This window comes from Aquarana catesbeiana, linkage group LG02 (genome assembly GCF_042186555.1).
Source record: "Aquarana catesbeiana isolate 2022-GZ linkage group LG02, ASM4218655v1, whole genome shotgun sequence".
NCBI lineage: Eukaryota > Metazoa > Chordata > Amphibia > Anura > Ranidae > Aquarana > Aquarana catesbeiana.
This window is the reverse complement of record NC_133325.1, coordinates 112,530,260-112,555,693: the sequence shown is the minus strand read 5'-3', so window position 1 is coordinate 112,555,693 and position 25,434 is coordinate 112,530,260. Positions and strand designations below refer to the sequence as shown.

Sequence of the window (25,434 nt, the reverse complement as noted above, 5' to 3'; positions counted from 1 at the left end):
GTGCCTATTGCATGAAATGACGTACAGGTACGCCGTTTTTCACGCAATAAGGCTCACCTGCCGCAGTAAAAGTCGGCAAGTGGTTAAAGAGGGCTTCCAGATTCCGACCATCCCCTTGCCCGCAGGCCCCCACAACCCTTGTCCCCATCAACATGATGACAAGGTGCTTTGGGGCGGATGGGCAGAGGTTTTGCACAAAGCAGCCACAATCTTTTTCTTCTCGCATCCACTGCTTGCGCTCTTGGCTTCTCCCTCTTGACCATTGCCTCCAATAGCAAGCCTCTTGCTATGGAGGCATTGGTGCATGCTCGCTCCCGAGCCCCGCTCTATAAGTCCATAAGACACACAGAGCCATGGCAGAGCCCCACCCCCGCTCTGTCTTTATTGACTCACTGGCTTTGATTGACAGCAGTGGGAGACAATGGCTCATGCTGCTATCTCAGCCAATGAGGAGAGGAAGTACCAGGACAGCCGAGGCTCTTGTGCATATCACTGGATCTAGAGGGGACTCAGGTGAGTTTCCAGGAGCAGCACACAGAAGATTTTTCATACATATGATACATATGAAATTGATGATCATTCGCACCTGCTTGGTATAATTGGTTAATCACACACTGGACTCTAAAGCCTCGTACACACGACCACATTGTTGGCCAACCGAGCGTCTGATTTTTGTCCTAAGGGCATGTGCCAGGAACTTGTCTTGCATACTAACTGTAAACAATTGTCGCCAACAAACATGAATGTAGTGACGTACTATGAGGAATTTCAGCTCTTGAGCGCCACCCTTTGGGCCCCTTCTGATAATTTCGTGTTTGGTGAGCATTGATTCCGAGCATGCGTGTTTGTACTTTCAACTTTTGTGTGACAGAGTTGTGTACTGACGATACAAAAACCAGACAACAGACTGTTGTCCGCTGAAAATTTACTAGCCTGCCATCCAACATTCGTTGGCCAAAAGTTTGACAACAATTGTCAGAAGGAGCGTACTAACGGTCAGATTTTAGGACAACAGTCCATCAACAGACAATAATCGGATCATGTGTACGAGACTACTTACTTTGTGCAATTGTACAAAGTGGGCAAGTGTAAAGCCTCGTACACACGATCAGATTGTTGGCCAACAAAGCGTCAGACTTTTGTCTGAAGGGTATGTGCCAATCTTGTCTTGCATACAAACGGTACACAATTTTCTGCCAACAAACACGAACGTAGTGACATACTACGAGGTATTTCAGCTCTTGAGCGCCACCCTTTGGGCACCTTCTGCTAATGTCATGTTTGGTGAGCATTGATTCTGAGCATGCGTGTTTGTACTTTGGTCTTTTGTGTGACGGATTTGTGTACAGCCGATAGGAAAAACACGATAGCCAAGACCATACAGCGGTTTAACAGGACAGGTTCCACTCAGAACAGGCCTGGCCATGGTCGACCGAAGTTGAGTGCACGTGCTCAGCGTCATACCCAGTGGTTGTCTTTGGGAAATAGACGTATGAGTGCTGCCAGCATTGCTGCAGAGGTTGAAGGGGTGGGGGGTCAGCTTATCAGTGCTCAGACCTTACGCTGCACACTGCATCAAATTGGTCTGCATGGCTGTCTCCCCATAATGAAGTCTCTTCTAAGAATAATGCATAAGAAAGCCTGCAAACAGTTTGCTGAAGACAAGCAGATTAAGGACATGGATTACTGGAACCATGTCCTGTGGTGTGATGAGACCAAGATAAACTTATTTGGTTCAGATGGTGTCAAGTGTGTGTGGCGGCAACCAGGTGAGGAGTACAAAGACAAGTGTGTCTTGCCTACAGTCAAGCATGGTGGTGGGAGTGTCATGGTCTGGGGCTGCATGAGTGCTGCCGACACTGGGGAGCTACAGTTCATTGAGGGAACCATGAATGCCAACATGTACTGTGACATACTGAAGCAGAGCATAATCCCCTCCCTTCAGAGACTGGGCCGCAGGGCAGTATTCCAACATGATAACAACCCCAAACACACCTCCAAGAGGACCACTGCCTTGCTAAAGAATCTGAGGGTAAAGGTGATGGACTGGCCAAGCATGTCTACAGACCTAAACCCTATTGAGCATCTGTGGAGCATCCTCAAATGGAAGGTGGAGGAGCGCAAAATCTCCAACATCCACCAGCTCTGTGATGTCATCATGGAGGAGTGGAAGAGGACTCCAGTGGCAACCTGTGAAGCTCTGGTGAACTCCATGCCCAAGAGGGTTAAGGCAGTGCTGGAAAATAATGATGGCCACACAATATATTGACACTTTGGGCCCAGTTTGGACATTTTCACTTAGGGGTATACTTACTTTTGTTGCCAGCGGTTTAGACATTAATGGCTGCGTGTTGAGTTATTTTGAGGGGACAGCAAATTTACACTGTTATACAAGCTGTACACTCACGACTTTACATTGTAGCAAAGTGTCATTTCTTCAGTGTTGTCACATGAAAAGATATAATAAAATGTTTACAAAAATGTGAGGGGTGTACTCACTATTGTGAGATACTGTATATATAGTTCCCACTTTACAGCATTTCTTCACACCTGCCTAAAACAGACATTTGCAAATACAGTACATGTGGAAGCTGAAGTGCCCCATCATGGCTGCTCTGTTGCTTTGTAAATTGTGCTCCCTAACTCTAAACTATCTGAGTTCCCAGCTATGGGATACATACTGTATATAACAAAGTGCAAACTGAGAGTAGAAGAGTAGGATCACCTGGGGACAGCTATGCAGGCGCAGTGGGAGATTTGTCCATCTGATCTGTATCAGTGTAATGCCAGTGTTTCGTCCGATTCGGCGGCCCGTCAGAATGTGTAACGGAAGTGACATTCCGTCACCGCCATCTTGCTACACCCCGCACTCCTCCATAGCAAGCCTGCTCATCTCATCGGTTTGCTAATCTGACAGAAGTTCGCCGCTTTTAAAATTCAATATCTAAACATTCGTACGGAGTTCTACATACTGCATTTCACTATATAAACTCACTTTACTGTTAAAAATAAGTGTAAAATGCAAAACTCCGGTGGATGTAACAAGATGTCCGCTTGCCGCCTTCTCAGTGTATCCTTACTATGGAGGAGTGCAGAATGTATCAAGATGGCGGCAACGGAACATTACTTCCGTTACACATTCTGGCAGGTCGCCGAATCTGACGAAACACCGGCTTTACTCACTTGCTTCATTGTGGTGAAACTTACTTTCCAAAGGTCAGGTTATCATTAGTCTGAACAATAGACATTGGTTGCTTTATTTCAATGTAGGGTTCCAACTTCCAGGCCATGTAAAGGAAATTCCTGATAAACCTACTCTTGTCTGAGCTCTTTCAAGCTGTATGATTTCACAACTTCTCACACACCTCTTGAACAGACGTTAGTGAGTTTCCTTTGCTGCTGTGATAAGATAATTATAAAATAAATTCGGTTGCATAAACCCTCTGTAGAAGCCAGACCAGCTTAGAGATCGATGGGTCCTGCAGCATGATGCCACAAGACCAGGCAAAAAGCAATTTACGAGGGTAAGCTTGTGGTTTAGAGCAGAAATATGCAGCAAATGTTGGGATATTACACTATGGGGTGGATTTACACTATGAAGGTGTAGTTGCTCCAGAGCTTAGTAAATGAGAGGGAACATGGCTGACTTCCATCATCCAATTATGTGCAAGTAAATAAGCTGTTTTTCTTTTTTCTTTGTAAAGTGAAGCTTTACCTCATTTACTAAGCTCTGGAGCAAATGCACTTGCAGAGTGCACAGTCTATTTACCTTTAGTAAATCAACCCATATCATTCTTCTGTTGGGGAAGACATAGGGAGTTGATTCACTAAAGGCTAATAGACTGTGCACTTTGCAAAGTGCAGTTGTTCCAGAGCTTAGTAAATGAGCAGAAGCTCTGCTGACTACCGTCATCCAATCACGTGCAAGTAAAAATGCTATTTTTTTCCTTGTATGTGATTGGGTATTCTTTGCAAAGTGAAGCTTTACCTCATTTAGGAAGCTCTGGAGCAACTGCACTTGTACCGTCTATACAGTCTATTTGCCTTTAGTAAATCAAACCCATAGGTTAAATGCAAGGAAGGATGTGAAGGTACATTGCATTGTGGCATTATGAAGGAACTGCCTTTTTAATGTTGAGAAAAAGATGACTGAAGAGTGAAGGTTACATGTACAGTAGCTTTAATAAGTATTAAGAAGACAAAGCTTAACAAAGGGGGGTATTTATAAACAAAATTGCAGAGCTATTCCTCCTATGAAACTGAATGTACATTTGGTCTGTGTGAACAGGGCAGAAATAAAAGGTTATTAAGCTATTCACGTACAGAGTGAATCAGGAAAATACTGTATTATGGCCACAAGATGGTGCTGATGATCATAGGAAATTAATACTTATTGTAGTGATATATAGTAGTTGTAGGATGATAGAATGTAGTCATATAGTGGTAGTGATAATTATTATTATACTTCGAGTTATTTCAACAGCAATTCGGTTCATCTAGTGAGATGCATTTATTGAGTCCCAGAACAGAACAAAGTTCACAAGTTACTTGCAACAGTTGACAAAATTCAGCAGAGTAAATATTGCAATGAACAGCAGCCTTCAGAGTCGCAGCCATCATTTATGTTATCGCAAGTGTAGAAACACCACAATCCAGCATAATATGCACCTAAGTAGCTTCCATGCATGCAATAATGTGTATTATAATCTAGACCTGTGCTCTCATCTTGATGAAGAAAGAATGTGTGTAAGCATGAATGAGGCTAACAGCTAAAACTCCTGTCTACTAGTCTGACATCATGGGGGGGGGGGGGTCTGATTAACACAGCGAAGAGTCATCAGCTCCTCTTTAAAATAGAGTAGGCTCGGACAAATTCTGGCCTGGTCAATATATCAGTACTGTATGTGTGTGTATATATGTATACATATATAGATTATCCTAAATAAATCGGCCAACACTTATTTACTGTGATTGTCGGCTCCATCAAGTAGCCATAATGCAGTATTTTCCTTATGCACTCTATTTGTATGCATGAGTAACATTGAACACAGAGAAATCATAACCTAATAACATTCAATTTTTTTTATAAATACACCCCTAAATGTTGTTTTCTTACATTGAAATGCTTCATAACCTGCATTACCGCTGTTCACTCAGTTCTCTATCTGCCCAGAGTGAAGAGCAATGACTGTCAGTCACCACTCTCTGCTCTGCCCCTCCGGTGCTCACTAGATCAGTGGGAGCACGGGAGCGGGAGTGGGAGCAGCTGGTTCTGGCTTGCAGCCGCTCACTAAGAGCCGGAGCCAGCTGTCATTTAGGCAGCATGGAGGATCTGGACAATATGGTCAGGATCATTCCAGAGCCTGGAGCCGCTTTGCAACATCAGAAGTATGGCCAAAAAGCTTTGGTCATAATTCTCTTTTAATATTTCTAATTGCTTTTAATTTGTAAAAACATAAAACTTAACCTGGTACTACTTTTGTGATCTAAAAACTTTGCACATCGCAATTGCTCCCTACATTGCCTTATTTGTGGGAAATAGGAAAAGTCATAGCAGCCAATCAGAACTCTTTGTTAAACCCCTGCTCATTTCAAACAAAAACTTTTTCAGGTCCATTATTTGAGAAAATTAGGTATAATTTCTTCTTAATTTTCCTATAACATAAAGACAGATGATTAAACCAGATACGATTATACTGCAGACACAAAGCCTTTCAGGGTAATATGTTGTTGTGGCCGTATCTAAAGATAAAGCACTAATTGGTCTCCAGACAGTTCTTGTTGTAGACTCTGAGCCCCTAAGGACTGTCTTTGTTTTCCCTATCTCACTGTACTTTTTTCACTTTATGATTATGTAACATACCCCAGCCTCACCTCTAACCTCTGTACACAAAACCCAATATCAACTGCCAATGCCCAATTGGCGATGTAAAGAAGTGTAGGATTCCATCTGGAGTGCTTGTCTAAAATAAATAAGATAAATGTAATTGATGACGGTATTAGACTGGTCATACACTTGTAGAATTTAATTTGAACATTTTCAGTTTTGGAACATTGGTTTGATGTTTTGATTGTTAGTGGGGTCCAACTGATGTCCAACTGTAGTGATGAGAAAATTCAAAAGAGCCGGATGAAATTATTTTCTTTGATTTCTAACAATGTATGTTGTTTTCGTCATGGAAAATGTCATTCATACCAAATGTTAAAAGTAAACAAAATTTTGAAATACTTTTGATTGACCTCTGGCAAGTTTCTGTTGACATTATCGAATACACTGACTAGATTTTTTTGTACAAACATTTGTTTGAAAACCTACCAGTGTATGGCCACATTAAAGCACAACTTTACCCATAACAACTTGAAAAAAAAATATTGTTCTTTAGTAAGGAACATACATTCCGACTTAAAGTGATTGTAAAGATGTTTGTTTTTTAAAAATAACAAACATGTTATATGTACCTGCTCTGTGTAGTGGTTTTGCACAGAGCAGCCCGGATCCTCCTCTTCTCGGGTCCCTCTTGGTGCCCCTGCCCCCCCCCTCCCGAGTGCCCCCTCAGCAAGCAGCATGCTATGGGGGCACCTGAGCCGAGCTGCAGCTCTGTGTGTCCATTCAGACATGGAGCTGCCGTCTGGCCCCGCCCCTCTCTCTTATGATTGGTTAACTGACTTTGATTGACAGCCGTGGGAGCCAATGGCGCCGCTGCTGTGTCTCAGCCAATCAGGAGGGAGAATTCCAGACGACCGAGGGACTCGTGGACATCGCTGGACAGAGATGGGGCTCAGGTAAGTATTAGGGGGGCTAGGGAGGCTTCTACACACAGAAGGCTTTTTATCTTAATGCATAGAATGCATAGAACTGCTTTAATAATTATGCTACTGCAATTAGTGTGTGCTGTAAATTGCCTCCAGCATTGCTCCTGTGTCTTCTTGCCAGAGGCTGCCATTTTGTTGAAGCTCAGAGCCCCTGAACAGCCGTAAATCATAAAGCCAAACTAAACCTATCGATCTAACAATTTCAAAAAAACAGTTACATTCCTGGAATGCCAGGATTGCTAACTGTCACATGTGCTTCCATACTTAACCAAACTGTCAAACCATCAAATGGCTGGTGTCATAATTGATCACATATGCAGCACCATGGCAGTTGCAGATCAAACAGAAGCAGCTTCCTTGGCTGTAAAGGATAGGAGGGATTAATGCCACTTTAAGATTGTCAGCAGATCCGCTACTACAAATTCACCAGTGCCTAAAAATACCTAAAAATGGACAGCAACTGAGCATGGTGTATCACTGGATTTTAAAAAGTATAAACACTTATTTTTAATGTTTTTAGGTAGTTATATTTGCAAAAGGAGCCAACCTGAAGTGATCTGCTTTTTCAGATTTTGTGTCAAGACCTTATATTTTTGTTTGCACATTTGAATGCCATGTTCACATCTTTGGCACCTTTAGCACTGATTATTACAGAGGGGAAGGCAATCATTTCATGAGTCCCCATGTGTTGTATTATGATTGCATGGGCTTTTTAAGTATCTTTTTTCCTGCAAATTGGTTATGCTGTGTTGGTTTCGGTATATTTATAGACAGCTGTAAATAACCATAGATAGTTGATTAAAGCTCCCTGTGGAACTCACCATTTCTCACTGCAGACATCAAATCGGCAATAGCACACATGACATGTGGTTAAAGACACTCAAGCTGATTGTATTTGTTTAGTTAAAATGATATGATTCTGGGTTGTTTTTTCCACAGAGTTTACAGATTTCTAAACTGTTTTAGAGTTTTCATTATTTAAGAAATACGTTTTAATAATATTTAAATGATAACTAAATCCTAAGTAGCAATTCATATAAATAGCTATACTATATTCAGAAAATTATGTTTTTTCTTAAAGTAGTACTAAACCCTCTTTGCTTTTTAACTTAACACATTCAGCATGTAAGGAGGGGTTGGGTAGGTAGGTAGGTAGTTGTTTGTCACGTCCTCCATGCTTTCCTCCATATTGGGCGACAAGCAAGAAAGGCCTACCCTGGAGTGGGACCTTCTGGACTATGCTAAGAACCTTGTACAGGGTCATAATACTGCACACACGGGGTACCTCTGCTTTGTGCCATTTTCATCAATGCCCTGGGACAAGGCTGAGGCTGCCATGGGGGAACACTCCACCTTACGGCGGGAATCTACTCTTAGATATGAACACCATGTTCTCCGGTTAACTCTCGGGTCCCCGTGACAATGTACACCTTCTTGTAATCTGCATTTAGCAGGGACATGCTGAGCCTGTCCAGCATTTTTCACTACCAATACCCAGCAGCGGAGTTGGCCCCGACCCAGGGTGCACCATGGGTGGGCTTCACACACGCAGTTAACCTCTGTACAGGATGGGAACCTGTGCAGTACAAATCCGCCGACGATATCTCCCTCGCTGCTAGAGGCTGTTCCACCTATAACAGGTACACTCTATCAACAGGCTGCTGTAAAACTTCCTAGGTAACCATTGGTGTCTTCACACTACTCCACTCCACACCAATGTCTTCATACCCCAATGGGTGTAAGACCCACTTGGTAGACTTTGGGTGTCGGTTACTTGCATTACACCCTTTTCAGTAACTTCACACCAGGCAGGGACAATGTTTCAAATGCTTTACTTAGAAAAGTGAAAAGGCAATTACAGAGTCCAACATTTAAAGGCATAATTCTTCCCTAGTTCCCTAACTTTAACCACAGGCTGTATGCTGCCCCTGCATACCTCCAAAGGTAGCGATCATGCAGTACAAAGTCCATCAAAAGACATTCCTTCAGGACTGGTGTCTTTGGGGCAAACCCCAAGTTCTGATGACTTACATCCTCATGGGTGCATACCTCCCAACCGTCTCGAATTTGCTGGGATCCTCCTGGGATTTGATGTCCTGTAGTCCCGGCGAATCAAGGCTGAGTCCTGGAATGAAGTCCAGTGCCGTAACAAGTTCCAGCACTTGGCTCCAGCAACTTCTCTGATGCGGGCGCACTAGCATGGGCTCTTGTCACTGCCCACTGTGGGGCTCCTGTCACTACCGGCGGCTACGGGGCTCCTGTCACTGCCCATCTGTGGAACTCCTGTCATTGCCCGTGGCTACATCACTCCTGTCACTGCTTGCGGCTGCGGGGCTCCTGTCACTGCCCGCTGCAGGGGTCCTGTCACTGCTCACCTGCGGGGATCCTGTCACTTCCTGTGGCTACGAGGCTCCTGTCACTGCCCGCCTGCGGGGCTCATGTCTCTGCCGAAGGCTGTGGGGCTCCTGTCACTGGCCACGGCAGCCAGGTTCCTGTCACTACCCGCCTGCGTGGCTCCTGTCACTGCCCGCCTGCGGGGCTCCTGTCACTGCCCACCTGCGGGGCTCCTGTCACTGCCCACCTGCGGGGTTCCTGTCACTGCCCACCTGCGTGGCTCCTGTCTCTGCTCGGCGCCTGTGGGGCTCCTGTCACTGCCCGCCTGTGGGGCTCCTGTCACTGCCCCTGGCTGTGGGGCTCCTGTCATCTCCCGCGGCTGCAGTGCTCCTTTCACTGCCCCCTGCAGGGTGCCTGTCACTGCCTGCTGCGGGGCTCCTGTCACTGTCCCCTGTGGGGCACCTGTCACTGCCCCCTGAGATCTCCCATGCCGGTATTTCTGATCTGAAGTCTATAAAGTTGAGTGGGGGGGTGGATTGTGCACTACAACCCCCCAAGATTAGTCTGCCCTGTACAATCCCCCCAGGTCCGTCAGACTAACCTGGGAAAGAGGGGGATTGTAGGATTGTACTGGGCACAGACTGACCTGGGAGGGGGAGATCATACTGGGGTACAGACAAGCCTGGGGGGTGGGATTGTCTTGGGCGCAGACTAACCTAGGGGGTTATGAAAATATATAAACTAAATTTATACGCTAATGGTGTATCAAACAAGTATATGAAAATAAAAAATACAAAATGCAGCTGCTACACACAAAGTGCTAATCACTTGAAAAACATATAGATATAAATATAGCGCTCGCAAATACAATAAGTGAAATTATAACGAATAAAAAATATATAATGAATAAAAAAGAAACAACGTCCAAATAAGGTGACTAAAGGTGCTCCAATCCAAAGGGAAGGAAATGTAAGGTGCTTCAGAAAGATTCAGGTGTGCAACACCCCCTCGTGTATCCCCACTCACCAGATCAGAGCGAGCCCCAGCTTTTCAGTCTGGTGGGTCATTTAAAGCTTGGTAAAGATATCCTGGGATGGTGGATATGGTGATATGGCATCAAGTCCAGAGTTACTTTATGAAGTTGCTCAGCCAGACAAAAAAAACACACCACAAGCCAGACCGCAGGAGCACACATGGGGGGAGAGGTGCTACGGTGCTCCTGCGGTCTGGCTTGTGGTGTTATCACACTCCTTAGGACTGAGGTGCTTCTCAGATACTACCTAGAGAAATATTTTGAATACTGTGGGAGAGCAAAGTGGACTTGGTTTGATCCTACGTAACAGTGTCAGAGGGTACCTGTTTTTTCTGTGCAGGGAGACTCAACTCCTGTCGCTGCATGCAAGCATGCAAGGATGGCTCCATAGGATGCTGCAAGAGAAAGGAGCAAAATGTTGTTAACGAGCGTTTTGCAATACGAGCTATTATTTTTTTAAAATTCGGACTCGGTTTGCGAGTGCTGTCTCGCAAAACGAGCAGGATTCAAGCCCCTGAGGTGTGCAGTACCGTATTTGGCCAGAGGTGTGGGGGCGCTGGTGACATTCGGAGCTGCTCGGATGCACTCGGATGCACTTGGAGCCTCTCGGAAACACTCAGTTCCCGAGCCTCTCCGAGTGCATCCGAGTGTCTCCGAGCGGTTTCCGAGTGTCTCCGGCACCTCCGCACCTCTGACCACATGAGGTACAGCATGCCATAGAAGTCATTGTGGAACAAATTATCTGAGTTTCCATTGACTTCTATGGGGAAACTCGTTTTGATATACAAGTGCTTTAGATTACAAGCATTGTTCTGGAACAAATTATGCTCGTAATCCAAGGTTCCACTGTATAGGCAAGGTTAAAAAGTAAACAAGCCGCATACGCAATAAAGGATTAAGTGCCTGTTTACTCTAGAAAACGGTGTGGAAAACACACGAACCATTCACGTTTTCTGCACTGTGTTCAAAACACAATGCAGTTGTGATCTGCAGCGGGTGTGAATGTTAAGTTAATGACACCCCAGATGCAGGTCACAAACCAGTGTGTTTGCCTGCACAGGATAGCATAGTACAGAAGTACCATGCGATCCGGTTGCAGTGTGTTTTTTAAAGTAGTGCATGCACTACTTTTGGTACGGTCCAGTGCGATTCAGTGCATTCAAATCGCACCACACAGAACCACATGTCAATTGCACAGGAATGTGCAGCATGTTCCTGTGCAGTTTCTGGCGTGAACTGGCTCATAATCAGTTGCTGAAAGTGCTTAAAAATTGAAGATTTAACTGCTTGCCGACCCGCCACTGTACATTTACCGCAGCAGGTCGACTTGTACAGGCACACTCACGTACCTGTACATCACGGCTTTCTTCCGGGTCCACTCTCATATGCACGCACGGAACCAGAAGACTGTGCTCTCATATGATGCAGCACAAGCCGGTAAGATTTATGCCCTGGACCTGCTGATCAGCTGAGCGGATGACAGAAGAGAGCCCTGTGTTGGTAAACAACACAAGGCTCTCTTTAGAAAGCAGTAATGTGCCCTTTTTTCTCTCCCTGCAGAGCAGGGGGTAAAAACCAGCACACTGCTTAGTAAAACAGCACATATTACACACACACTAAACATTGTCGGGCACACATTTAACCCCTTGATTGCCCTAGATGTTAACCACTTCTTAGCCAGTGTCATTAGTACAGTGACAGTGTATATGTTTATAAAGTAAGGTAATCCCTATGTGCTACCACGTGTGAATAGTAAGAAAAAAAATAGTAATTAATATATATTTTAGCAGCTGCTCACATTGACACAATGGGGGTTATGTACTAAAGGCAAATCCACTTTGCACTACACTACAAGTAAAGTCGCTATAGATCCAAGGGGGACATGCAAGGAAAATAAAAAACAGCATTTTTGCTTGTACGTGATTGGATGATAAAATCAGCAGAGCTTCCCCTCATTTCAGATCTTCCCTTCGGATTTCCAGCGACTGCACTTCTAAGTGCACTTTCAGTGCCATTTCAAGTGCACTTTGCACTTGTAGTTTGCACTTGTAGTGCAAAGTGGATTTGCCTTTCGTAAATAACCCCCAGTGTGTCCCCACATGTATGCACAGGATTATGATAAAAGATGATGTGGCCCTTGGCTTATAGTGCGGAATTCCCCCCCAAAAATTTGAAGTCACGTGTGTTGTGACGCAATGCGTAGGGACAAACTGGGTAAAGCTGACCCCCGTGTCAAGGCCGGACCGGACATTTTACACTGTATCGGAGCTTGATGAATATCGTTAATGTTAAATGTGAGTGATACTTTTTTCCTTTTTAATAAATTAAATAATGATTTTAAACTATGGGAGATCTCTTTGTCTACATATGATCTAACGTGGGAGCAAATTGGAGAGAAGTGATCGGAGAGGACACACACAGGCAGACCAGTGATATCAACACGGAAGAGAGACGTGCTAACAAGTATACTTGATCTACAGTGCCTTGAAAAAGTATTCATACCCCTTGACATTTTCCACATTTTGTCATGTTACAACCAAAAACATAAATGTATTTTATTGGGAGTTTATGTGATAGACCAACACAAAGTGGCACATAATTGTGAAGTGAAATGAAAATGATAAATGGTTTTCAAAATTTTTTACAAATAAATATGTGAAAAGTGTGGCGTGCATTCAGGGGCGGACTGACAACTCATGAGGCCCCCGGGCAATAGGAGAAGATTATGGGGCCCCTGGGCAATAGGAGATTATGGGCCCCCCAGGCAATAGGAGATTATGGGGCCCCCAGGCAATAGATTATGGGGCCACACAGTATACACACACATACAGTATACACACACAGACACACAATGTACACACACACAGAATACACATACACACACTGAAAAGGTACTGGAGAGGCGGGGCAGCTAAAATCTTGGGTAAATTTTAAAAACACACAGATTTTTACATATTGTCCCTGGGTTTATTGCGGCTGGAAACCCTGATGGGGCCCCTTAGTGGCATGGGGCCCTCGGGCAGTGCCCGAGTGCCCGAATGGTCAGTCTGCCCCTGCGTGCATTTGTATTCAGCCCCCGAGTCAATACTTTTTAGAACCACCTTTCGGTGCAATTACAGCTATAAGTCCTTTTTGTGGATGTCTCTACCAGCTTTGCACAACTAGAGAGTGACATTTTTGTGCCCATTCTTTTCAAAATAGTTCAAGCTCTGTCAGATTGGATGGAGAGCGTCTGTGAACAGCAATTTTCAAGTCTTGCCACAGATTCTCAATTGGATCTAGGTCTGGACTCTGACTGGGCCATTCTAACACATGTATATACCTTGATCTAAACCATTCCATTGTAGCTCTGGCTGTATGTTTAGGGTTGTTGTCCAGCTGGAAGGTGATCCTCCACCCCAGTCTCAAGTCTTTTGCAGACTCTTAACAGGTTTTCTTCTAATATTGCCCTGTATTTGGCTCCATCCATCTTCCCATCAACTCTAACCAGCTTCCCTGATCCTGATGAAGAAAAGCATCCCCACAACATGATGATGCCACCACCACCATGTTTCACGGTGGGGATGGTGTGTTCAGGGTGATGTGCAGTATTAGTTTTCCGCTACACATAACCTTTTGCTTTTAGGCCAAAAAGTAAAATTTTGGTCTCATCTGAAGGTCACACCTTCTTCCACATGTTTGCTGTGTCCCCACATGGCTTCTCGCAAACTGCAAATAGGACTTCATATGGCTTTTTTTTAACAATGGCTTTCTTCTTGCCACTCTTCCATAAAGGCCAGATCTGTGGAGTGCACGACTAATAGTTGTCCTGTGGACAGATTCTCCCACCTAAACTGTGGATCTCTGCAGCTCCTCCAGAGTTCCATTGACCTCTTGGCTGCTTCTCTGATTAATACTCTCCTTGCCCGGCCTATCACTGTAGGTGGATGGCCATGTCTTGGTAGGTTCGCAGTTGTGCCATACTCTTTTTCCATTTTCCGATGATGGATTGAACAGAGCTCCGTGAGATGTTCAAAGCTTGAGTTGTTTTTTATAACCTAACCCTGATTTAAACTTCTTCGCAACTTTATCCCTGAACTGTCTGGCGTGTTCCTTGTTCTTTATGATGCTGTTTGTTCATGAAGGTTCTCTAACAAACCTCTGAGGGTTTCACAGAACAGCTGTATTTATACTGAGATTTAATTACACACAGGTGGACTCTATTTACTAATTAGGTGACTTCTGAAGGCAATTGGTTCCACTAGATTTTAGTTAGGGATATCAGAGTAAAGGGGGCTGAACACAAATGCACACCACACTTTTCACATATTTATTTGTAAAAAAAAATTGAGAAACATTTATCATTTTCCTTCCACTTCACAATTATGTGCCACTTTGTGTTGGTCTATCACATAAAATCCCAATAAAATACATTTACGTTTGGTTGTAACATGACAAAATGTGGAAAATTTCAAGGGGTGTGAATAGTTTTTCAAGGCACTGTATATGAGAATATAGATCAAGCCCTGAGGTGAGCTGCCACCCCCACATTTGAAACATGTGGTGAATATCGCTAGTATTGGATTTTAATGGGAGACACATTATCATAAAAGAGAAAAAGAAAAATACCACTTGAAGAATCTTTGCATGCATTAAGGACTGCCTTTGGGACTATATAGATATAATCACAGTGGTTCAACCAATTGGATATTTAACTTTTTTTTTACTCCTTTAAACACTGTTAAAAACTGATGGTAATATGAACAGAGTTTTTTGTACTATAAACATTTTAAGAATTATCTATGAAATTATCTATGTTCAGATGCACTATATCATCTGTATATATATATGAATTTACATTTATGAACTTAGATGCACTTTATTTTTATTTAATTTATTATATAGTACAGAGAGCACTTTTATATAATAGAAGCACTGTATATATATTCAAATTGAGTACATACCCTCAGGAATTGTTTGTCTTCTGGAAGATATATATATATATATATATATCCAATAATCTCTTTGTAATATTTAGACACTTTCAGTTTTTTTTTGGAATTCCACACTATAAGCAAAGAGCCACATTCTCTATTATTATAATCCAGTGTATATTTTTAGCATTGATCACTGTATTAGTGTCACTGGGGATGTCAGTTCCCCCCCAGCGTCAGTGTCAGATTACCCGCCACACTATCGCAGTCCCATTGTAAGTCGCTAATCGCCGCCATTAGTAGCATAAAAAAAAAAAAAATCAGTATCTATACCATAGTTTGGAGACCATATAACTTTCACTCAAACCATCAATGTACATTTTTTTGTGATTTTCTTTAACAAAGACAAGTGCAGGTAGCAGAATATATTTTGGCTAAAATTTATGAAGACATTTTTTTTTTAATCTTTTTATTGGATATGTTTTATAGCAGAATGTAGAAAATATTGGAGGGTTTTCAAAATTTCTGGTCTTTTTTTGTTTATCTTGCAAAAAATAAAAAACCCAGTGGTGATCAAATACCACCAAAAGTTGGTGATCCTGCCATGAATGTCCTTGCAGGGCACTTCCTGTTATATGGTTTGTCTCTGCCTCCGAACTATTGATACCCTGACAAAAATTCTTCCAAGGGAGACAACAAGTGACATTGCCACCACACACCCTTCAGACATGGCCCACTATTGACACCATCAGGAAACACACCCTGAGAAATGTCATGTAACAATCACATGAATGCAGACAGAAAATGACAAGTAATTATTATTTTTAGTTCTGGCCAGTTTCCAGCACCCCTGGTATGGCTGTGACAAGCAAAGTTTGCTTTTTAGCAGGACCTCTGTTGTCCCCACCCTGAGTTATCTGGATATTCCTATAGAGAATATGCTAGTGAGCAAACAGTGCGATATTTATGTGTCCTCTTGTGCAATCTCCATAACAATATATGGATAGTTATATATTGGCTATCCCGTGGACAGGGAACATTTCCTTGCTGGGGTCCAGGACAATAGTAAAAATCCAGCGATAATCGATGATTGATTACGCAAATGTAACTAAATGGATGTAACATGCATTTGTGAGATAAACTAATTCTCTACTGATTGTCTTCTCCAGTCTTTTCAGTGATATACGACAGACTTCTATAGCTGCTCAGAACCAGTCTGTACAACAAAGAGCAAAAACTGCTGTGGGAACGGCCAGGAGTCAGGCACTGACCGCCGCTGATTTCATTGGAGAGTCCAAGGAAGAAAGGCAAAGTCCCCCAGAATGGCTGGAGAAGGAGATGATAAGGAGACACCAGAGAAGATATTCGCTGGGGCTTGTGGACAGTGTTATGGAAAGTTTACAGAATCATTCTGATCCAGCTAGAAGCCTCAGGAAGGAGAAGGTAACTAGACTTTTTTCTTCTTTGCAACTGATTTCTGTTTATTCGGTAATGAAGAAGCTGTTCACCTTGTCAGTCTCTGATTAGACTTGCCACCATCCCTTTTGCTGGCATCACATCATTAGATACAATGTAGGACTAGCAGCCATGTCCCTACCTGATGCCATGGCTTTTGGTCTTGGAATGTATGTGAAGATGTAGAAGTGCCTGTCAACATTCCAGTGTTGGAGAGAAGAGGACTGGACTGCTAGATGTCACGGGACAAGAAGTTAAAGCAGAACTCCATGAACATTTTTTTTCCTCCCATGAAGTGGGGTTGTGCCGGCACTACATGGATTAACTACTGTACTTGTTTTGACCAGGGGCGCACTGAAAGGCTATACTTACCCGATTCTTCTTTCCCTTGTAAAACTGCGCTTCCCCACATCCAGCGGTGGACTGTTCCTGCCACCCCAATGTCCAGAGCTGGTCTGGGCTTGATGACATCAGGAACAGTCCATTCACAAGACTGCGGCGCTAGCGTGCAGGGGAGCAGGAGCAGCAAGGACCAGAGGAGGATCAGCGGATTATCTAAGTATATCTCTGCTCTCCTCACCCCTAGACAAAAACGAGCAGTTAACCCATGCAGTGCGGGCATAGCCCCACTGCATGGAAAACACATTTTTTTCCCCCTGGAATTCTTCTTTAAGGCAAAAATGTACTTATGGTCAAAATTAAAAAATCATATATTCAATTCCACATTGAATTTAAGTGATTTCTAGCCAACTTCTATTAAAAGAGAAGTCCGGGAGTTGAAAAAAACAAGCAATTATACTCACCTAGGTGGATGAAGCATTGGCCCGATGCTGCATCTGTTCCCTGCTGCCTCTATGACTGAGAACTGAGCAATCAAAGTCCGCCGATCGCTCAGTTCTCGGTCTTTAGTGAGCAGAAAGCCAGTGACTGTCAGTCACCACCTCTCTGCTTTGTCCCTCCAGCGCAATGGCTTGCTGAGAAGTTAAGCCAGCTGCCAGTCAGGAATCTGGGTGGATCCTGACTTTAACCACTTCAGCCCGGAAGATTTACCTCCTTAATGACCAGGCCATTTTTTGTGATACGGCACTGCGTTACTTTAACTGACAATTGCGCGATCGTGTGACATTGTACTCAAATAAAATTGATGTCCTTTTTTCCCACAAATAGAGCTTTCTTTTGGTGGTATCTGATTACCTCTGCGGTTTTTATTTTGTACTTTCTGCTATAAAACATATCCAATAAAAGTATGTAAAAAATCGAATTTCTTCATCAGTTTAGGCCAATTTGTATTCTGCTACATATTTTTGGTAAAAAAATCCCAATTGGCCTATATTGATTGGTTTTCACAAAATTATTGCGTCTAAAAAACGTAAATGTAATAGATTTACGGACTTTTTATTTTTGTTTTTTTTTTTTTACTAGTAATGGCGGCAAATAGCAATTTTTAGTGGGACTGCGACATTGCAGCATACAAATTGACCACTAAGTGACACTCTTTGGGGACCAGTGACAACAATACAGTGATCGGTGCTAAAAAAAATGCACTGCACTGTATAAATGACACTGGCAGGAAAGGGGTTACCATCAGGCTTAATCAAAGGGTTAAATGTGCTCCCTATGTGTGCTTTCTAACTGTGTGGGGGATGCTGACGCTAGACAAAGAGAGAGATCAGTGTTCCTGATTAGTAGGAATCACAGATCTCTCTCTCTCTTCCTCTGTGACAGAATGACATGAGACGGCACAAAACTATGTAAACAAGGCAGACCGCGGTTCTATAATTCCTCTAAATGATCGCGGGTAGCCGGCAGCCATCGCGGCCTCTGGACCCGCTGATTGCCTCCCGGCTGCATATGTGCGGTGGGCGGTCCGGAAGTAGTTAAAGTTGTGATGTCTTCAGAGCCTGGACCGGCTGAGTGACTCCAGCTCATAGTGGACTTTAGTCTGAATAAGGGTCACAGGAGTGCAAAATGAAGTACACTCCTATGACCCAAAGAGAAGTAGGGCTAGAAGAACTTCAGCCATACTTCTCCTTTAATCTGAATGATTTTGAAGTCTGTAGACTTACTTTGTGAAGATGTCCACATATTTACTTTTTGAATTCTGTGACACGTATTCGGTATGCCCTGTGAGTAGCACTACTGTGTCACACATTTCACAGAGCCTGCCTTCTGATTTACAGAGGTGCTGAGAGGAGGAGTTTCAGGAGGTGGAGTCAGTAGAGAAATCACTGCTTGCCGGTGTTCCGTCAGATTAGGTGACCCGTGAAAATCGTGTAACAGAAGTGACATCTTGGTACACCCTGCACTCGGCCACATTAAGTCTACAGTCTGAAGTCGCCAAGAGGACATCTTTTTACACCCACCGAAATCTTGCATTTCACACTTATTTTTACCACTAAACTGAGATTATATCGTAAAATACAGTATTTAGAAGTCTGTGACACTGTTTTGATGTTTCATCTTTAAATGCAATGGTCTTCTGTCAGATTATCAAACGTGTGAGATTGGCAGGCTTTTAAAATTCAACATCAAAACAGTGTCACGGACTTCTAAATACTGTATTACATGATATAAGCTCAGTTTAGTGGTAAAAATAAGTGTGAAATGCAAGATTTCGTGGGTGTAAAAAGATATCCGCTTGGCGACTTCAGACTGTAGGCTTAGTGTGGCCGAGTGCGGGGTGTACCAAGATGGCCGTGACGGAACGTCACTTCTGTTACTAAATCTGATGGGTCTCCTAATCTGACAGAACACAGGCAGCAAGATACCATGAGATATGTAGTCCTAAGAAGTTGAAAGTAAACAGCAGAGGAGAATCTGCAAAACATGCAGGGAATCCAGGAAGTTGTGGATAGAGATGGGCAGCAGATAGCACTCACAACATGAAAATACATTTTTGAAATAAATTTATTTTGAATTGTCAAATATAATTACTGTTTGCATTGCTATCACAAGGCTAATGTTATAAAACAAAGGTGTATGCTGTGACCATAGAACTCCCTAAGGGAGTTTTTTTTTTTTGCTGTCAGCAGTAAATGATTTTATGGGTTAAATAGATTTGCTAGAAGGAATTCACATTCACAAATCATTTAGATACACATGCATATGCTCAGAAGAGGCACCTATTGTTATATTATAGCCCATGGCTCCAGGAGACTCATGTTTGACCGAGATCCAAGAATGCTTGTCTCTTCCTACGTTACTGAATATTTAATAAGTAGCATGTAATTTTACACACTCATATTTTTTGAAATTCTCTAAGGCATTTGTGCTGGGTGGAGGTTAATAGCAAAGGTTAGATGCTAGGGTAGAACTCTATCATACATTCAGATGCAGAAACGTAAAGTTCATCTAAAGGGTGATTTTTGTGGAATAAAATCAATAAGTAGTTACCTGCCATGCAACCCAATTCCCCCCGTTAAAGCAATTTTTTTTTTGCAGTTGTTGAAGTTTGCTACGTGTTTGTTGCATGCTTGTCTAATTCACTGTCAGGCAAGGGAGGTACTGAGCAGAACTGCTAAAAAAAACAACATCTCCCATGAACAGTGCCTTGCCTTAACTATGAGTGAGAAGGAGAATGGAGCTAGGTGAGGGCAGTTGGTAATTGACAAGCTACATGTTTGCCCACACTCAATTCATACCGTGCAAACACTATGCAGGCACAATGACTGGAAGGGTGACAACGCAGTGGCAAATTTGCTAGGACAGGCTGTGTTGTCGCTCTAACGCAAGAAGTGGAAACCCAGTGCTTCTTTCTACTGGCAGCATCAATCATTAATTACATAGCAGTGCAGAGGGTTTATTGAATTCAGAAACTACATTTCTGATGTTGGGGTATTGTATAACATATACAATACTTTGCCTTTAGTTTTGCTTTAAGTTGCACCCCTTTAATATCCTAATATATATCAGATTAGGTTTCACTACAGTTATTATTCATAATTCATTCACAATAAATAGTTCAATTCTTTTTTCAGATTGAACAGGAAGTCACGCTGGAGCAGTTGCACAAACTGAAGAAAGCCTTTGAGGTACAGTATATATCTTTGTTATATCATTTCAGTTGTGACATACAGGACCCCCATAGGCACATGTACCTTTATTACCTTGTTGCAGCTTCTTTACTGGATTTCCTCCAAAAATACAGCAACAGAGCAGATCTATCAATTGTTGTATTGGACTAGAACATTTTTCATTAATTGCAAAACGTAATATAGAGTAATTGATGACCATTGTGGTAAAGGGCATCTGAACTCCAGAAGCTGTGCCCAGAAAAGGCAAGCAGATGAGAAGACTCTAGGAGTTAGTATTGCCTGTGGTCTCTCTGCTGCAGATATTTTACCCCATTACTGACTTAGCATGCCTTGTTCTGCATTGTGCCTCTGTGTGGAGGTGGCCATCTTGGCAGAGACAGTGCTCTCCTTCTGTGTATCATTACTGGTGGTCCAATGGTAATGATCATTAATCCAGAAGCTTCCATAAAGACATGGATGAGCGAGTTTGGAGTGGAGGAACTTGACTGGCCTGCACAGAGTCCTGACCTCAACCTGACAGAACACCTTTGGGATGAATTAGAGCGGAGACTGCGAGCCAGGTCTTCTCATCCAACATCAGTGCCTGACCTCACAAATGCGCTTCTGGAGGGATGGTCAAACATTCCCATAGACATACTCCTCAACCTTGTGGACAACCTTCCCAGAGGAGTTGAAGCTGTTATATAGCTGCAAAGGATGGGCCAACTCAATATTAAACCCTACAGACTAAGATTGGGATGTCATTAAAATTCATGTGCAGGCGTCCCAATACTTTTGGTAATATAGTGTATCTGTTAAGGGGGTTGTGCAGTGTTCTTGGGCCACATTTTGTAGAGCAGGCACCATGTGGTCAGGTTGAAATATTACACAGTAAGGTTAAAGTGGTTCTAAAGTGAAAAAGGTTTTTACCTTAATGCATTCGCTGCATTAACCACTTCAGCCCCGGAAGACTTGGCTGATGAATGACTGGGCCCTTTTTTGCGATTCGGCACTGCGTCGCTTTAACTGACAATTGCACGGTCGTGCGAAGCTGCACCCAGACAAAATTGACGTCCTTTTTTTCCCACAAATAGAGCTTTCTTTTGGTGGTATTTGATTGCCTCTGCGGTTTTTATTTTTTGCGCTATAAACAAAAAAAGAATGACAATTTTGAAAAAAACGCAATATTTTGTACTTTTTGCTATACTAAATATCCCCATTTTTTTTTAAAAAAGCACATTTTTTTCTCAGTTTAGGCCGATATGTATTCTTCTACATATTTTTGGTAGAAAAAAAATCACAATAAGCGTATATTGATTGTTTTGCACAAAAGTTATTGCGTCTACAAAATAGGGGATAGATTTATAGCATTTTTATTATTATAATTTTTTTACTAGTAATGGCGGTGATCTGCGATTTTTTTCGGGACTGCGACATTATGGCAGACACATCGGACACTTTTGACACATTTTTGGGACCACTGGCATTATACAGCGATCAGTGCTATAAAAATGCACTGATTACTGTAAAAATGTCACTGGCAGGGAAGGGGTTAACACTAGGGGGCGATCAAGGGGTTAAATGTGTTCCCTGTTTGTGTTTCTAACTGTAGGGGGAGGGGACTGACCTAGAGGAAGTGACGGATTGTGGTTCCTAGCTAATAGAAAGTCACGATCTGTCACGCCTCTCAGAACAGAACAAGGATTTGTGTGTCTACTTGTGTGTCGCTCATGGCCGGTGGTCATCATGACCGTTAGCCACGAGCATCGGCACCCCCGCTGTGCAGCGGGTGCATGCCTGCTATCCCTATCCCGCGAGCCGACTTATAGCTAGGACGGCTCGCGGGATCATGCCGACCTGCCGCAGTAAAATGATGGCGGCTGATCGGCAAGCAGTTAAAATGGCTGTAAACCCACCACTCACCCAATATAAACTAATGGCACAGTAATAATGTATATATACACGCAAGCCTCCTGCATATATCCCTACCTTGCAAATGTCACTGTCACGGAACGTCCCACACTCCGCTTGAGTGCTTCCGTCATATACCACTTCCTCCGAGTCTGTATACAGATATCCCAACCTCTCTGAGCACAACACAAGGCGACACTTGCTTGTTGCTACCAAGAACTCACTTTATTCAGAACCAGAATACAGTCTTATATACACAGGAGAAGATTACTCTAACAATACAAATGTAACCTAATTAACATGAGCTAATTATCTAATCCTTTATACAGCCTAGGTGACTGAGACATGACCTTTCGCCCAGACTTGTGGGCACCGAGTTTCATACAGTTATATCAACACAATAGCAGTCCTCCCGTCTCCTACATTGTATAGAGGACAATGTCATTAGCTCACTCAATTAACATAAACACAGGTTGATGACACCAGCATCTCCTCACAGGATGTGTCCCAACAGAATGAATCCATTGAAAATCCAGGGCCCATAATCAAAAGGCAACAGGCTTGCATACAGTCCTCTCCAACAGCCTCTGTCCCGGCTAGGTCTGTGACATTTCTCCCCTTTCGGTAGGAGACTAACACAGGAGGAGACCCCAGACGGGTTGACTCCGAAGTTAGTCCATAGTTCCAGTCCTCTACTGCCTGTACCCACACAGTACCCCAAACAAATTGTTCCAAACAGAGTATTACTCACCCAGCCAACCTCTGCCTCTCTCAGAGAACATATCTGCCGCTGGGGAGAGGCCTGGACTGGCTCTTCTCCCTGGAATCCTTTCTGCCGCTGGAGAGAAGACAGGGTGTCTGGGCTCACTCTGTCATGCTGTTGGGGATCGGGGCCCACTGCCCAGCATCCCTGGAGTATACAGGTGGAGACTGAAGTCCCATCCACCTTCAAATCCATCCTCTGTTAGTTGAGGGTAGAGTCCAGCAGTCCTCGGCCCTGTTGCCAGCCCTTCTGCTGGAAACCCCACACCATCTGTTCCGGCTAACTGTTGGAGAGGGAGGCCAACTGCCCCGCCTCCCTGGAACTCTGTAGTTGTTGCCGGTGCTGGGCAGAGGTTGGTAGCACTCTGCCCTGTTGCCAGCACTTCTGCTGGGGACTCCGCATCCTCTGCTCCGGCTAACTGTTGGGGCAGGAGGCTGGCTTCCTCCACTCCCAAACTGTGTAGCTGCCATTGGGGAGGTGAGCCGGCTGCTTCCTTTTCCATTCCCTCATCTGGCTGCTGGGACGACATGTCGATGGTACTGTCTCCCAGGTACACGGATCTTTGCTGGGGAGGAAAGCCCACTTCCTCCACCCTGGCCAACTGTTGGGGAGGGACAACACACACCTCCTCTCCCTTCTCCCCCTGTATCTGCTGCTGGGAAGTGATTGCCATCTTCTCAGCCTGAGCCTCCACAAATTGCTGCAGGTGTGGGGCAGAGGTCTTGGACCCTCTGTCCGGTTGCCAGCACTTCTGCTGGGGGTTTGCCAGGTGGTTCCTCCTCTACAGAAACGTCTATTAAATCCCCAGTCTCTGGAATTGGTAAAAGTGTGGGACAGAGGTCTTGGACCCTCTGTTCAGTTACCAGATCTTCAGCTGGAGAAGTTTGTTTTAACTCCATAGATGCTGCTGGCAGAAAATCACATGTCCCTGTCAGTGTTGTGGGAGAAAGGCCGACTACCTCTTCTCTCAGGAAGGCTGAAGCCACTGTTGGTGCTGGGCAGAACACAGTGAACTTTGGCCCTGATAGCAGCTCTTCTGCTGGAGGCTCATCAGGTTGTTCTTCCTCAGCAGAAAAGTCTATCAAATCCCATGTCTCTGCAACTGATGTCTGGGGATGGAGGTTCACCATCTCCTGTCCATGGAACCCAGAAGATGTTATCAGTGCTGGGCAGAGGTTAGCAGAGCTCTGCCCTGTTGTCAGCACTTCAGCTTTGGGGATGGCAATCTCCAGATTTTCCACTGCAGATTCTCTGGCATGCTGCTGGACAGGCACATTCCTCCATCCAAGATCATCCCATGCAGAAACAGGATCATCAAGGTCAGTCAGCACTTGCTGCATCCGCCATAAGACCTCCGCCTCCATAGCTGTGGAGGCAGGTTGGCAAAGCACACTATTGCTCTGCCACATTGCCGACTCTCCAGCCAGGATTTCAGGGTTGTCAGCTGGTATTTCCTGATAGTCCCAGGCAAAGGGAGCCCAGCCCTGGCACTGAGCAATGTCTAGCAGCCCTCTGTAGGCGATCTCTAGCTCCCATTCCTGAATGGCCAGAAACTCCAAATCTTCCTGTGCCCAGTGCACTTCCGAAATGTTCAGTAGCCCTTCTCTGAAATCCATGATTTCGTCCACCCGCCGCTCCAAATGACTCCCAAAGTTAGGGTCCCCTGTCAGCTTCACAAACAACAGTCCCAAGCCGCCGTAGCTTAAGCCTTCCGTTGGGCTGTCATCCGCTATCCAGGGACATGCTTGGGATACATGCCACCGGAGGGCTCTGTAGCTCTCATCCAGCTTTATCTCTGCCCAGACCAGCCTGCTTAATTCAGCTGTCTGCTTCTTGTGTGGTTTTTCTCCCAAAAACCGCACCCGCAGTCCGTACTGCGACCAGTACCTTTCCTCGATGGAGGGGAGAACTTTTCCCTGGTGTCGCTGCTCACGGGCTAGCGCTTCCTTCCAGAGTTTGCAGCGAATAGAATCACACCATCCCAGCAGGACCTGCTCCGATACTGGTCCTCTGTGCTGTATCTGCATCTCTCGCAACCTCCTTCTGAATTCCTCATCCATGGCGGCTGGTATCTGTACCTCTCCTCTCCTGCTATCTGGACCTTGGATCCAGATGGAAGTTTGGATGTCCCAGACTGCAGGAAGCTTTCCCGCTGCTTGCCACCAATGTCACGGAACGTCCCACACTCCGCTTGAGTGC

The 25,434-nt window shown here is 44.1% G+C and overlaps 1 protein-coding gene across 2 annotated transcripts in view; it reads left to right on the top strand.

Annotated features, from left to right (window-relative positions):
• LOC141127143 (cilia- and flagella-associated protein 337-like) overlaps positions 1-25,434 on the top strand; it is a 238,643-nt gene that overhangs the window by 14,189 nt on the left and 199,020 nt on the right. Inside the window, exons 1-3 of one of the 2 annotated variants that reach the window (XM_073613358.1) lie at positions 3,420-3,524; positions 16,263-16,536; positions 20,526-20,579. In XM_073613358.1, coding sequence (XP_073469459.1) covers positions 3,487-3,524; positions 16,263-16,536; positions 20,526-20,579 — 366 coding nt within the window. In that variant the 5' untranslated portion in view covers positions 3,420-3,486. Of the gene's footprint in view, positions 1-3,419; positions 3,525-16,262; positions 16,537-20,525; positions 20,580-25,434 lie in introns of those variants that run through there. The other variant, XM_073613357.1, reaches the window with a different exon arrangement.